The sequence below is a fragment of the Vanessa atalanta genome, chromosome 10 (assembly GCF_905147765.1).
Source record: "Vanessa atalanta chromosome 10, ilVanAtal1.2, whole genome shotgun sequence".
Taxonomy (NCBI): Eukaryota; Metazoa; Arthropoda; class Insecta; order Lepidoptera; family Nymphalidae; genus Vanessa; species Vanessa atalanta.
The window spans coordinates 7299169-7315110 of record NC_061880.1 but is presented as its reverse complement, the minus strand read 5'-3'; the positions used below and the strand labels follow the sequence as shown (position 1 = coordinate 7315110).

The 15942-nt window shown below is 31.3% G+C and overlaps 1 protein-coding gene across 2 annotated transcripts in view; it reads left to right on the top strand.

Annotated features, from left to right (window-relative positions):
- LOC125067002 (serum response factor homolog) overlaps positions 1-15305 on the top strand; it is a 226099-nt gene extending 210794 nt beyond the window's left edge. For both annotated transcript variants that reach the window (XM_047675367.1, XM_047675366.1), the window contains 4 exons: positions 11818-11948; positions 12460-12716; positions 13185-13332; positions 13591-15305. In XM_047675367.1, coding sequence (XP_047531323.1) covers positions 11818-11948; positions 12460-12716; positions 13185-13332; positions 13591-13594 — 540 coding nt within the window. In that variant the 3' untranslated portion in view covers positions 13595-15305. The remainder of the gene's footprint in view (positions 1-11817; positions 11949-12459; positions 12717-13184; positions 13333-13590) is intronic.
- The last annotated feature ends 637 nt before the right edge of the window (positions 15306-15942 follow it).

Below are 15942 nucleotides of genomic sequence, written 5' to 3'. Positions count from 1 at the left end.
GCACAAATGATTACCATAAATTAAATTTAAGAGTAAGCTTAAACAATAATTTTTCGATAAAAAAATTGATGTAAATAAAATGAGATTAATCTAACACATTTGTTTTTATATTAATGTATTTATTGAAAGAAAGCCGTCTTAAATATATTTTCCTTCAGTGGCAGTACAAAGCCGTACCCTCAACAGTTTTGTTTAGGTTCATTGCATCATAAATCTCCCTCGCTAGGCTGACCATAAGTCCAGCACCGGGCGGACCGCTCGGACCGCCCGCCCGGACTCTACGATAAACTAGCCATCGTTTGTTTTGTTCGATTAAAACATTTTGTCCTAGTTTTAAAATTATAGTGATTAAAGTTTCGAAGAATGCGTTTTGATTAACAATTTTTATCTCTAGAATCAAAAACCTTTCAATAAAATATACTGATGTAATTTTTAACATAGATTTTTTGTGTTATTAAATAGAAAAAAGGATAACAATTTCAATTTATCACTGAATACCTACTGATGTTTTGCTACTTACGTGGCGTGTACTTAGTATTAACTTTTTTTTTATTACCACACCACCGAGGCATGCATTTAATGGCTTCAATATTAGTTTTAGTATTATCAAATTATATTATTAAAATAGTATATATAAAAAAAAATTACACATCTATTTGTATGAACGTGTGGACGCCTCATGTTTAATAAGGCGGTACTGAACCGCAATAAAATTTTCTTCGTATATCATGAATTTAACTTGAAAACGAAAACTGAACTGAAAATTTATAAAACGTATCTAAATTTATAATTTATATATGTATTAGTTGCCTAAAGGTACGACCTTTAGACAACTAATTATTATATAAGTTATCTAACTTATACAAATAACATTAGTATATCAACATATAAGCCGATTGCCGTCTACACAGAGATCACACACGGAGACGGGCTTAGGGTATTAATTATTAAGAGATACGAATTTCACATTGGCAAAACTAACATATTTAAGGAGGTTTACAACCACAGAGGTTATTCTAAAGGAGATCAGCTGACTGGGCAGAACATATTATAGTGCACAAGTACACTTTCTATTTTTTAATTTTATATTTCGAATAAATTATTAATTTTTTTTTATTAATGCAAATCATCCAACTCAAAGCAACCGCTAAGTCGTAAGCGATGGAATGGATGGTTCAAAGGGCCCTACTTCAATATAATTTCAAATTCAAAATTAGAAGTCATTAATAAATTAGAGTAAAAAGAAAAAAAGTGTGTAATATTTTTACTTTTGACCTGTTTATAAACAAAGGTCGTTCCTTACCAAGTTATCAAAGCTAATGCTTGCGTAGTCGCTAACCACTAGTGATGTGATTCCAATCACGTTTAACCCATAACTTTTCATAATTGTATAACCTATTAATATCAATTAGTGACTAGTACTTTTTAATACCAAATGCGAAATCCCTCGGGTCGTTTTCAATAAATAAATCCTCTAACAATGCTCATAGACTGGGCACTATTAGCGTTACGTCACGCATATTAAATGAGGCTTTCATCTCGCCGCCTATTGTGCACGCTTCCGTATCCCGGCAGAGAGACAGCGTGGCGTAAGATGCGTATTAAAAAAAGTAGCAACTATTGTCTCGTTGAATATATAAATTGTTAAACATTAGCAATTTTATTAAAATAATTACCATATTTAGATTTGCTTAAGTTGTATTTAACTTACCGAGGAAAACTGTATTTTTTATATTGATGCATACATTAATTAGTTCTTTTTTATCTCATACATCATGGATTATACATATACCTTTTTATTCGTAGATATGTTTTTTTAAGTTATTATTATATCGATAAAAATCGATTCCTTCATAATCGAATATTTTTTCTAAAAATTTTTCTAAATACAATCGACATGTTTTTAATGATGAAACAAATACATTACTATACTGTATATTATACAAAATATTGTCTTGTGTATGCTTGAGTCGGGTAATACGGTATGTGATTATTAATAATGTATTAGTGCTTACTGATAGATTGTTTGGGTTAGATTGTTGAATTTTTGTACTTACACAGTTTTACTCCAAGCCGTCACAATGCTCCGATTTCTTGAAACGAGAATGGTATCTAAATTGTTATAATGTTATTAACATTAGAATTACGACACCTTATTGTCCTCTAATCGGTAGTCGGTTCTAATATTACTGTTTTACCGCTATTTCGAAAGGTGAAATCAATTTTGTTAACAAAGGCTAATTGAGATTATAAATCTTGGAAAATTGGATCATAATAACAGTGATCTATTTAAAAATATTGTGTAAGTTTGTATTTTAAATTTTCTTTTTAAAAATAATTTGCTAATTATAATTCAACTCTGCTTTGCCTAATTACCATCACTTGAAATTGTAAATACTTAGGCCTTTATCTTACGGTTTTCTGTTGTTACAATGGCTCATTCATATATTGACAATAAATGTACAAGGGATCATTGGGAACACCTTAGTTTCCAAAGTTGGTGGCGCGTTGGCGATATAAGGAATAGTTATGTAGTGGTTATGCCGCACCAATGTTTATGGACACTGGGCAGTGGTGACCGTTTTCCATCAGGTGGCATATTTGCCAGGCCGCCTATGCCATTAAAATAATTAAGAAGACATGAGACAAAATTGCTTATCAGCTCCTAGTACTTCGACTTTATGCTACAAGAAACCATTTGGGTAAATACAAAATATACATATAAATTTACATTTGTCGATTATTATTTGAGTTTGTATCTAGCTTGTCCTATATGTACACGTATGGCAATTAGATATAAAGTCGATTGCAGGCAGGGCAACTTTTTGATGAAACGATATGCCTCCCGCCACGTCTACAGGGGGTTAGAACATTACTTGTTTAAATTGATTATTAATACTATATCAACAAGAGAGCGTAGTCATTTCTTAATTGAACCTTACATAGCATAATACTATTTACTAAAGCCAATGATAGCTGCGCTTATAAATTTGCGTTACGGATACAATTATCTTCTTACGGATATTATTATCTCTTAACGGATATAATAACCTCCTTACGGATTCTTTAATTTCACTGAAATATTGAAGCAAAAACTTGCATATTCCATAAGTTATACTAAGATGTGTATCATATATTCTTCGTTAGCCTTCACCATATATGAACTTTATTTCTCAAGATTTTTAAAACCTTTAGAGTTGCGAAAGTCTTGTAAACACTGTGAATGCCAATAACAAGCAAATTATGAAGAATTATTTAAAATAAAACCTTTACAGTGGACAATTAAACTCTTTTAAAGAGATTTTATAATAATAATAATATACTTTATTGTACACCACAGTAACACAGTAATTTAACAATAAAAATGAAATATATACAAAATAAAAGTAGATGCACAATAAGGCGGTCTTATCGCTAGGTAGCGATTTCTACCAGACAACCTTATGGGCTTACTTTTAGGAACTTACTTTTAGGAAATATAGCCTAAGTATAATAGTTTAACAAATATTTGACGGATTGGGTCAATAAAGTATTTAAGTTTTTCTGACAAGTTCACTATAATTATTGATAAAAGAAAATTCCCGCGGAATATGTTTAGTCGAATATCAGATAAGGCGTCATATTAATCTCGTTAAATCAATACATAAATGGAATGCTTCTATATTTAATAAAAAAATTGATTTAAACTTGCCTTTGATTAAACCAGACCTCGCAAGTTTTGTGTTTCATTCTCTGGTAAACCATGTGAAGATTTGTTATGCTCAGCTTGTGTCGGATTGTCTGTGAGGCAATAATTCATCTGTTTGCTCACTTATGCACTATATCTTCTACGCAATGTGCAGTAAGTGAAAATGTTCAAAATACTGACAGGATCCTCCTTGTGTGGCCGAGCTGGCTGAGGTGCCGGTTTTTTGACCAATAACTTGATGAATGGTTTTGATGTAATATTGAATTACGACCGAGCTAATTACGTGTAGTTATCATTATTAAAAATAGGTATTATGTATGAAATTCAAATGAGAGACGGTCATCTCGACTATGCAACTTTTGATTTCTTTCTACAAAACAAATGTCAATTATTCTTGCTTAAATTTAATATTAAATTTATATTCGTTTGGTATCGAACTAATCCTTGCTTTGTATACACTTTTAAGTTTCATTACATTTTGTTTTTTTATTCGTACTGAAATCGCTTTCTAAATAACGATTTTCAAACCTAATACAAATTAAAACGATGTATGTATTTTGAATTTATAAAGATCAACAATCTTTTGTTTCGTTTTAATTGAACGTAATCATTTTACAATAATATGTATATAAAAAAATATATCTTTTTAACATCAGCCTATAGTAGACGTCAAAAAAGAGTAAACGTCGCGTGTAATTGGCACCTTCGCCACCTAAGTTAAAATTCAAGTGTCGTGTCGATCTGTGCTGCTCGGGAGTCGAACCGCGACTCACAATGGACGTGCGTCAACACGTCCAGATCGAGATGTGTATACCTGTTCTGTGATTTTTCTTTGTGGAATACATTGAATTAAAATTATATTATTAATTTATTTACGTATTCGATTTAAACTCTGGGAAAAACTTTATAATAAATTAAAACTTTTTCGACAATTTATATTTTAGCAAAACTGAGCACTTATTTTATTGATAATTTAAAATCTTGTAACACTATTGAAATATTGAAAGATTAGCTTTAAAATATAATTAAAACATTCCTTGCCTAGTTTGAATACCGTTTATAATTAAACCAGTAACGACTATAAGGTATCAACTTTTTAATAAATCTAAACGCTGACTTATCTATAGATAACAATGAGAACAAGATCTAAGCCCTGTCAACACCCACGCGTACATCGTACGGCGTACAGCGGTCAGCGTACAAACGCAGGACAATTAGCTATTCTATACACAATATGTGCATACCGCATGGTCGATTGTAAGGCGCTGAACATTAGCGCGATTGACAGGAACAAGGGCCTTGTTACCGCCGCGCCGAGATGCGTATCGTACGCCTTTGGGCTACTGTTTGCGTATCTTTGGTAACGGGCATAGATTCACTGGAAACAATCGATGGTCAATGCTTATAATTATTATTTATAATTAAAAAAAAAGCAGAAACTTATTATGAAATACACACATTCATCATGGTGTCATTGAAGACAAATATACTTGATAATGTGGAATCATTTTAATAAAAAATATTTTAAAACTCATTTTGAGTAATTATGCTAACATATAATGATGTAAGTAATTTGGAAATAAATCTTTAAAGATTTTCAATATAATATAAACATTAAATAGACAAAACTATCACAAAGTCATCATAAACATTAAAGAATACTGAAGTTTAAAAATGATTACAATGAGTTAAGAGTATTCCCATTACAACAAAGGAATAAAACGACTCCATATTATAATAATTAAACAGGTGATATCGGTCAAATCAACGGCCGCTTCCAGTGTAATCTTCCGTGTATCGATGTGGCCGAGCTTCGGGTGTAAATGGGTGCATAATAAGCAGCCATTCAAAATCAAGAGGACGCATTCCGCGGTATAATAGCTATTCACCAACACATGTTTGCTTGCAAGACATTTGTATGGCTCGAATAATGATTTGCAATACGGGAATCGGAAACGGGTTACTTTGCCGTTCAGTTTTGGAAATTGACGAATTTTTATGAAAAAATCCCTACGACCTCACTTAACTTACTACTTAACTGACTGGTAAAACGCTATCGTTTGAATATTCTATCATTTCTATACCGTATTTGTTAATTTACCGTATTTGAAAAACCAAAATCTTTTTCGGGAATTCAAGAGTCATATTCGTTTTGTACTTAGATATGATAGAATTTATATTGATAGATTTTTCTAGATTTTCACATAACTTATATATACGTACATAAATAACAACATTGCACGTACGAGTATATATTTTATTTCATAGTGGCTACTATTTACGTCTTGGTCATCTGCTGAAAACTGTTCAATTTCTCAAATTGCCAGTGCACTGAAATATATTCCTTACGCCGATAATGCGCTGTCAATCATGGACTTTAAAATATACATAACATCTCAGATATCTAGTATCTGTGGCACTGGCTCACTTATACAACAACCGAAGCACACCAATGTTAAGTTTGTTGATGTTCGGCGGTTGAATAAATGATGATTTCTGTGGGTCTTACCCTCGTTTGTTACTCGTTCTAAATAACGACAATGTCTTGATGTTAATTACTTTTTATATCTGGGAATATCTGTGATCCGATTAATGGTAGAGCCAACTTTTGGTGATAAATTGATGGTAGGATTTTGGTTGGTTGCGTATTGGTGCGCATGGAATGGTTAATATTTCTTAGAGAGCCTATGTATAGACATTATTGACCACTTACTTACGTGGCCCCTACGTTCGTCCGCCTACCTATTCTGCCTTTATATTCTGTTTTTTTTTCTTCTAATTGGTACAGAGAAAAATTATATATTACGTTATATGCAATTTCTTTATAGGAATTTAAGTAAAACGTTTTGTTTGTCAGTCGATGTGAAACATTTTTGAAAAATCGTTTTCATACTTTGTGCGTCATCCATTTAATATTTTGGTTCCGGTAAATTATAAAGCTATTAACAGTAATAATTAGACCTAGTTATCTGAATATGAATAGGCAAAGACAAGTTAATAAAAGTTCAGTACCTTTTTCTCCTCCCTTTGTCGACCGATTTTCTTTTAAATTTTTATTTGATTGTTGACGCGCGTTAGTGTTATCATCAAAAAACATTTTCAAAATGACAATAGAAGTAAAGTGTTCGTAAGACGCTAATATAATATCAGTTTTCCTCTTTAAATAATGCTTATAGTCGAATTTCGACCACTGAGGAGATACTCTTTAAAATACTCAACACAAATATATAATATTCAATGGTCACAGCTAAAACTGACTCGGATACAAACCGCTGACCTCTAGCCGTATTAAACTATTTTAACGTAACTACATGAACAGCAAGTTTACAAGAATTATCGTCCATCCATTTGTATTTCTTAAGCGGCTTACACTATTGTGTTTAGTATTTACCACCGGCAATATTTCGTGGCCCAAATACAATCTCTGTGTGTAATATTTACAAGGGCGTGTAATTGGACATTGAATAATAACCATAGAACAGTGAATATTAGAAGTGGTGACCAGAAAATTTTACTATACTTTTTTTTTAAATAAAAATATACATATTTCTTTTAAGTAGGCTCTAAACACGTTTTCATTGTCATTTTACGAGAATATATATATTCAATGTAAACCTATCTCGAGTTCTAGTATCGCTATCGCTAGTTCTAGAGGCTTTGAGTCTATCAAAAAGAAACGGCAAAAACTCAGTAGTTATTCTTTTATACCACAAATTGTAAAAGTGAGTAGTAGTTAGCAATAGTTACTAAGTATAATTTTATTTGTATTTTTAATAAATTGACCAATGATTAACATATTATAGATAAAATTGAAAGCAATGGTCTTTCTTCTTTAGCAGACATCGAGTATCTGGAATTATGGGCTACAGGTCAAATTAACGTAACCTTACAGGTTACCAACGTTTGACGAATATTTTAGGCACATGCACCATAACGTTAATTAATCTGCCCAATAACTTTATAGCTCTGAATCCATGATCTTCTATGTAACCTCTATTCAATTAAATTATTTGATTCATAACGTTGTTTCAATACGAAATCAATTATCTTGCTTGCAATAAAATAATATAAAATTATTGAGAGTTTTGACAGATATTAAAGTCTAAAAAATGTTTTAGTTATATTTAAATAAAATTATAAATAACTATATAACATTAAAGGTTAGTATTAAAGTCATTTATTACACACTCATGTCTAAATAGACGTGTGCAGATTCAAATGTTGATTTCAATTCTAAAATAATATCTGATCTGAGGTTGGTCTTAGTGTGTATTTTATATGAAGCGACGATATAATAGGTCCTTTGATACGAGTCCTAGATAGGTAACATGTAAGACCAACTAAGCATAAGTTATTATGTATCCAAATATAAGGAAACAAATTTATAACAATAAAAGAAAAAACTCAACAACGTACAAAAAATAATTTTCAATATTGATCTACATATTTGACCTTATATTCTAGAAATAAAATGCAACATGATGTCATGTTAATATAAAAAATATCGTAAGTACATATTTATAGTGTTTGTTTTAATAGAATATAAGGTCAGGTAACAGGTCACCTCTTATTAGAGGAAAATTAGGTATCTGACTTTGTTCGTATATTTGTGTTGTTGCAATCGATATGAACTAGAAAATCAGTCGTATTCCGACCATAGACGGTATTAGTAGCTACCTTTAACAACGAATAATATAAGAGTCGTTGCCAAAGAAGCACAAAATTAAAAATTATTCTAGAATGACGTATTTTTCATTCTCTATTCAAAAATTAAAACACCAACCAATTAAATAGGCTCTTACAAGAACTTTTGAATCGTCAACGACATACCTACATTAAATTTTAATTTACCACCAGTTTGGAATATGTAGTCTGCCAAGAAGAGCAGGTAAGAAACTTAAATATGTACATAGTACATGTACATTTAAATTTATATATCCTATATGAAAAATAACGCATACTTCTACGTAAAATAAGTTGAAGTGTGATCTGGTACAAAATAATACGCCTTATTTATTAGTGAATATCAATATTTAATATGTACAGGCATGTCTGCTAGTTTATTCCAAATATCAAGATCATAGTTTCGCATAACAACAAAGAAAGCGCATTTGGGTATCGAGAACCATAATCAGAACAAATTCGACCTCATTATCGATGCGATATCGTAACGCGTGTTCAGGACGATATCAGACACGATCAGCCGAGATTTTATCAATCGATTGTGTTCAATGGAATGTTTCTGTTTCGTGATTTAGTATTGCAGTCTTTTTGGATATATTCAAATTTCCGTATTAAAAATAGCCGTGTGATTCTGGCAAAGAATAATAGAGTCAATACAAATAAAATGCAATCAAAGTTACGTAAATCATAATCATAGAAAAATTACACCAAAAGCATAGACAATATTTCTGTAGAGGTATCACTAAACAATCTAAGGGATTTTTTGTTTGGGTTTGTATTTGAGTATCTAAGTCTGGGTGGTATCTTAACAGAAAACTTTTTTAAAGAGGCGTCAGACGAGCAACTGGTACTAAATGGCATGCAGATGCATCTTAAACACTGAAGTGATCCAAAACAAATGAAATATTTGATATTATTGACCCATTTACAGGACATATACGACAGATATAATATTTTAACTGTATTAAAAAGCGCCACGACCATCCGGGGTCTAAATTTACTGTATTAAAGTGTTCTACAAGTTAAAATTAGTAACATTTTTTTTTTGATTAAACTGAATTAATTGTATTTAGACGAAGATTTAGTGTCGTTGTTCCTTACATAACAATAACCTTCCCAATAATAATCCCAAATTTACAATAAGCTAAATTGTTATAAATTGCATTGAATTGAAACTTAAAAAATATTATTCTACTACCACATCATTTATTAACTCTTTACTATATGTGATAGAATATTAAATAAAATATTTAATATACCCAATTGAAACTTAACGTATCAGAAGGAATCTTCCCACTGAATCGATGCACCCGCGCAGGACACATTGAATTTCGCGGTAATGACGCCATTTTCGACCCACACCAGCTTGTCTTTCAGTGATTTATAGCTTATTTTGCGCTTCCACACCGAATTCATCGTTTGCGGTACTTTTGATTTTTTTTTTTAAAGAATTACAATAAACAGTCAAAAGTCCACCTAAAAATAATTTCTATAATCTTTGTTTTAGTGTTTACATGCTGTATTTAGTATGTTTGTTCAATGGTTTTCATGTATACACAAAAATACTTTCGTACGTAGGCTTAAATATTTCAGTATATTAAGCAATGGCTTATCTTTAGTAGTATATACATTCTTTTAACTATAAAATACATAATAGCACTTTATTATGATGTATCATAAATAGACTGAGCCAAATAAACTGTATGTACATCTGTTTATTAGTCTTAGCCAAAATAGCCACGAGCCGAATCCTTCGAATGGAACAAATGAACGAAGGATTTAAACCAAATTGGGAATGTAATTGAAGCACATCACTGTGCATTTCAACTTGTCTTTGAAATTAATTTCCCGTAAGACAAACAAACAACAAACGCCACGCCGTAGAGACAGACAAATACTTTCCTAAAACGACATCGGATTAAGTTTTGAGCTCCAAATTATGAAGACCTTTGTCCAAAAGCCAAACACGCAACAGTTCAACCATTTCATACACATAAATCTTTAATACAGTTTTAAATCGTTATTAGTGACCAAGGAACTAACATCTAGATGTGTAATTTAAAATCTCAAACAATGGCACGGTATCAACGGAAGCATAATGAGGCAATCATTGTGACGTCACAGCTGGAAAGCGGACAAAACAACTGTTGAATCCAAAAAAGGTTTAAGCGCAGATCGTAACACGCATTGTGTACTGTAGCCATTCGAATTATTTGTGATAATAATAATTAATATTACTTAATATAAGTAAAAAGTACTATAAATATAACAAACATGAAACGAAATGACAGGCGTGCTTCAGAGACCTCTTTCTTAATAAGTAATACTTAATAAAATGAATCAAATGTAAATACGTATCCAAAAATGCTAGGTCGCTTCAAGTGCTGATTGGTATTGTCTGAAATTAGGATACGTTTTCTATAAAGTAAATCAATAATTCCAACATCGTAATTAACCATAAGGAGGAATAATTTAGTAGGAAGATTTGCCTTAGCAGACACAAATACACAAACAAAAACATTAACAAAAATACTATGCTTACATGTCTATAAATTTAAACTGATAAATAAAGAGACGTTTTTTAAATGCTCAACTATGATATGTCTACTTATAAAATTATTAAACCCTTAAATATGAAACTTATATCAGAATATGCGGCGAGTTTGGGTAAAACATATTTATGTTTCGCATAAATGTCGAAGTTTATCTTAAAAATTTAGACCATTATTGCTATTGTCAAAAGTCTATTACGATGATATGATGACGGTGTAAATGTTTTTATACAAAATAATATGAGAAGTTAACCGATTTTGTGAGTTTTCAGAAATACTTCAAATTAGTTTAAAGTACTTAAAATAGTAAAATATATATATTGAAATATTCTTTTTAAAACCTATGATTTATTTTCAACTTTTTTTACACACCGTACCTTGTTATCAGATGAACAGCGGAGCGCCGAATGCGTTAAACGGTAGTTAGTTAGCCACAATTATTATTATTTAGTGCGCAAGCGTACCAAGCTTGCGCCTACGCAGTTTGATGATATACGTTAACTATATCATGCATAGAACTTACCTAGTAGCTCATTCAACCTGTTTTGTTTATTAATTTAGGTTTAAAGAAGAAAAACTTAAGTCATATGAGAAAAACGAAAATTGTTTGCTTAACAAATCTAATATATGTATATTGTATAAGTAAAACACACATATAAATTTTATTCGTTTTATTTTTTAAAAGCATAGTATTTAATATTTTTATAGTAGTAGATTATCAAAATTTTACAGCTATGTCACCTTTGAAACAAGAGGAATAAGAACTAGATAACAATAGTTGTTTTCGACGCCTTACTAATGTTTATTTGTCCAACGAAGCATAAAACTTTCATCCAATGACATCGTCCTCACCATAGCGAATTCATTAAGCAATTTATATTTATCCCTTTGCAGGAAGAACCGGCGACTTCAGGTGATAGCGGTGATGAAAGCGGCAGCGAACCAGAATCACCCAGCGAGAAAATTTCGATGCAGAACCATAAGCAGGATTGGACTTGTAATGATAACGACCGCGATATTAACAGGTATTATCATCGCGATATCAATATGACCATATTCCCAAGATTTTCTTGATAAATCAAATAATGATGTATGTGATTTTGTATTAGATAGAGTAGTATATAATAGACCCGTTTTTGTTCATGCGTTATAATAAGAAGAGTCTCTATAGGTTTTCACATTTACATTTCATTGCAGTAAATTATTTTTAATGTTAGTGTACGCTACTATTAGTACGACTCTTCGAATAATATTTTAGCCCTTTGAGCTCAAATTAAGAATGTTATTAATGACAAAATGTCATCATCACCTTTAGAATTGATATTGACTTACAAGAGAATATAGGTATATTTTTCATTTCAATCGTTTGTTTGCAAGTAACAAATAAATTATTTTGAATACTAATTCTTCATTTATTTAAAATAACATCAAAAATTTAAATGTTTTAGAAAATTTTAACATTTAGTTTCAATCAGTCTAAATTAAATTTAGATCATACAATTATTGTACTAAAAAGAAGATTCGGTTTTGTTTCAGAGATTCTCTATCCGTAGACAATCTACCGTCAACATCATCTATGAACCCTGAACCGGAGAGCAGTAAGTCAAGTCAACCATCGTTACCGAAGCTCCTGCCGAAGATTGACCTTCCAGGGGGCGCAATGTTGTATCGTTCAAGTGTCTTGACCGGAGTAGGCTTAGACGGACTTGGAACGAACTTGGGCTTAGGAAACTTGGCAATGGGATATCCGCACAGCTTCATTTTAGGACTCGCTAATCAAGGACAAGACGGAGGTATTTATTTCCTAAAACAAATAATGAAATTCGGTGTCAAATAAGCGTTTTTAAGCCCATTGCTTTAAACGCTCTAGACAAATTGCATTTATTTTGCTTAAAACGAATGACTTATTTTAAAACTGCGATACAAAGTTAAGTCAAGAGATGATCCAATTAGTAGAACACGTGAGTCTTAATCAAATATATTGGATTCAAATCGGGGCAAGCAACATAATGTTAAATATTGGGAGCTGAAGCAAACATGGTGAGTAAAGCACGTACCAAATATAGTTTGGAATAAACACCAAACCTTATCCTTGAGAGATGAGAAGGCTTAAATCTAGCTGTGAGACATTACAGCGTGGTACTTTACTTCATCAGAAATTCACTATAATTGTGACAATAATTTGTTACATGACTATTTTTTTTTTCCTATTTGATAAAAACTTAAAACTATTCATTCTCACCTAACACCCTCCCCATCAGCATCATCTTCATCAACTCAGCCGCAGTTCATCACCATACCTCTGTCAATGGCAATGGCAGCTGCATCGGGACCGACTGTCAATGGCTGCCCCAGCGCCTCCAGTGACGACAGCAGCGAACTCCAGGACCTAAGCACCGGGGGCAGAAAGTGAGTATTTATTGTAAAAAGTCGAAATATTTTCGCAAACGCTGTACCAAAAATATGGTCGAAAGCCTCGGTAAAGGTCTCGGTCCCTGAAGAGGCTTGTAAAGTTTAACTCATAAACCAAAATAAGAATTTTTCTCAAATTGAAAATGATGTCAACATTTTTTCGGAAATCAGTTTCAAAACGGAGTTTCTATATATATAACTCGTAATTAAATCAGAAATATAATGCCATATTTTTAATTCGTTTTCTCTTTCCAGATAACAGCAAGAAGACTGGAGTTTTCAATAAATTTTAATAACATCACTTTATCCTTTAACTTGTATCTTTAAATCATACCAAAGCTATATATTGGTTGATAACATAGATCGTATAATTTTGAAAATTTTGTATACTTTAAGTGCTAAATTGTATTTTTTCTTTTTAAATGTATTGGCTCCTTCTTAGTGAAACCATAGACTCATAAGTAATTAATAAAGTCGTTGAGACAAAATGTAACTGAATTCTTACTTAGAGAAGGTTTTAACTTTAGATTAATCTATCTTAACGCATTTCTTAGCCTTGCCTTCTTTAGCCAGTTGTAAATTGTATTCAATATATAATAATAATTGGAGATATTATGTAAAATATATATAATTGATTATATTAAGTATTTAGGTAAGGGATTGTTTGTAACGAAAGTAACATAGTATTTTTGTACCAAAAGAATGTTATCCGGGTCAACCATGTATATTCTTTAAGGTATAAAACTGACCAATCAGAGCACAAGATTAACGATGTTTTTATTGGTCATTATAATTTTGTATAATTTTGAAATACTTTAATTTGTTCATTCACAAATGTTCCTTACGTTAATACGGCATTTTATTTATTATATTTTTTTTTTGTTTAGATGTTAATTTCAACAACCTACTTAGTTACCGACTGAATGGAGCTGAAACAAAAGCAACGGAAAAATGCATGTTTTTTCCTTTTAGTTTTAAACACACACTGCGGGATAAATTCAAAGAATTCGTACCGAGTCGTGAAACATAATTGCGACGTTGGTCCGTTCGTACTTCGTTTTCTCTGAATTTATCTTCGTATGAAACTATTGCTTTTAATGTATATTAAAATAAATTGCCGTTTTATTTCCTAAGCATTTACTGTTCAGATTGTATGAAACGCGGATTTGTAATTAGATTAATAAATTAAACGTAGCCGCAAATTTTTGTAAGACCTTGCACCATTTTTGGAGATTTCCTCAAACGTTCAGAAATTTTCGAAATCATATTTGGTTTGTTTGGTGAATTGATTGTCTGTTGTTAATTTCTCTTTTCTGACATTTTGTAAGTCTTTTTTGAAATTATTTACATATAAGTAATAAATAATCATCGTGGATATAATTAAGGTATTGAACCATTAATTTATTAGTATAACACTTTCATATTTTAAAGCATCAATATAGAATCAGACACAAATACATATTTTAAATTAACAGTAATCTAACCGATATGGATTAATGTTTAATCATAAATATTGTATTTGTATTTCAGAGAAAATAATATTAAAACATTAAGTTTAATTTTTAAAGCTGATGTAAAATTAATCAAACAAACACGGACGATCTAAGTAGTCAAGCGCAGTCTAAGTAGTAGTCGAGTAGCTTAGGTTACACATGGAAATATTTCATTGCATAATTGGAAAAACTTCAATATCCAAATCAATATAGAAACAACTATATTTTATAGCACAAACCTCCCAGAGACGCTGGCTTCAGACCGGCAAACTTAGATTGCACATACAGTACACACAAAACTTATCCTTATTTCGTATAACGTGCACGTCACATTGTGACACACACATACGTCACAAATTGTACATTATCTGTTTACCTGAACGTTTGTTTTTTGTATCGACTGATACTCGGTGTAATGAGAATGTTGTTTTAAGGTTATAATTAATTAATGTTCCTTTTTTTGTTTCCTATCAATAAATAAAATATTATGAAAGATTTGTTTTTTTTTTTTATTATTTCAAATTATTTATGTATGGCAGTATTAGAATGGAATGTTTGTATACAATATATATGGTATTTCATATCAATAACGATTTAATCTTATGTTATGGTTATGAACTGCCTATTTGAAATAGCTGCAGATCCCAATGGTGTGAGTTGCAATCCGTCAAGAAATGCTATTAAAAATTAAAAGTTTACAAGTTTAGTATAAACCCTTGCCTCGAAAGCCTGTAAAGACGTAAAAGCCTTGCTGTCGCGTCGAAAGATTAGAGTTAGAGTATAGCGAGTATGTAATAGTAATAATAGCCTGTGTGTGTAAACACACACATGAGAAATATAATGTCTCCTGCTCAGTTGACTTGTAAATGTCGCACTACTGAGATAAGGACGCCCACTTGAGAGGAAGGTTTGGAACCTATTCTACCACGCTGCTCCTTTGCATGTTGGTTGATATACTTACATATCGTAGAATTCCATTAAAATTAGACACATAGAGGTTTTCTCACAAGATTCCTTGACGGTCAAGCACGAGATGAATTATAAACACAAATTAAACGCATGAAAATTCAGTTAGTGAAAAGCCAGTTTAGTGCTGGTTTGGGTTTGAATCTGC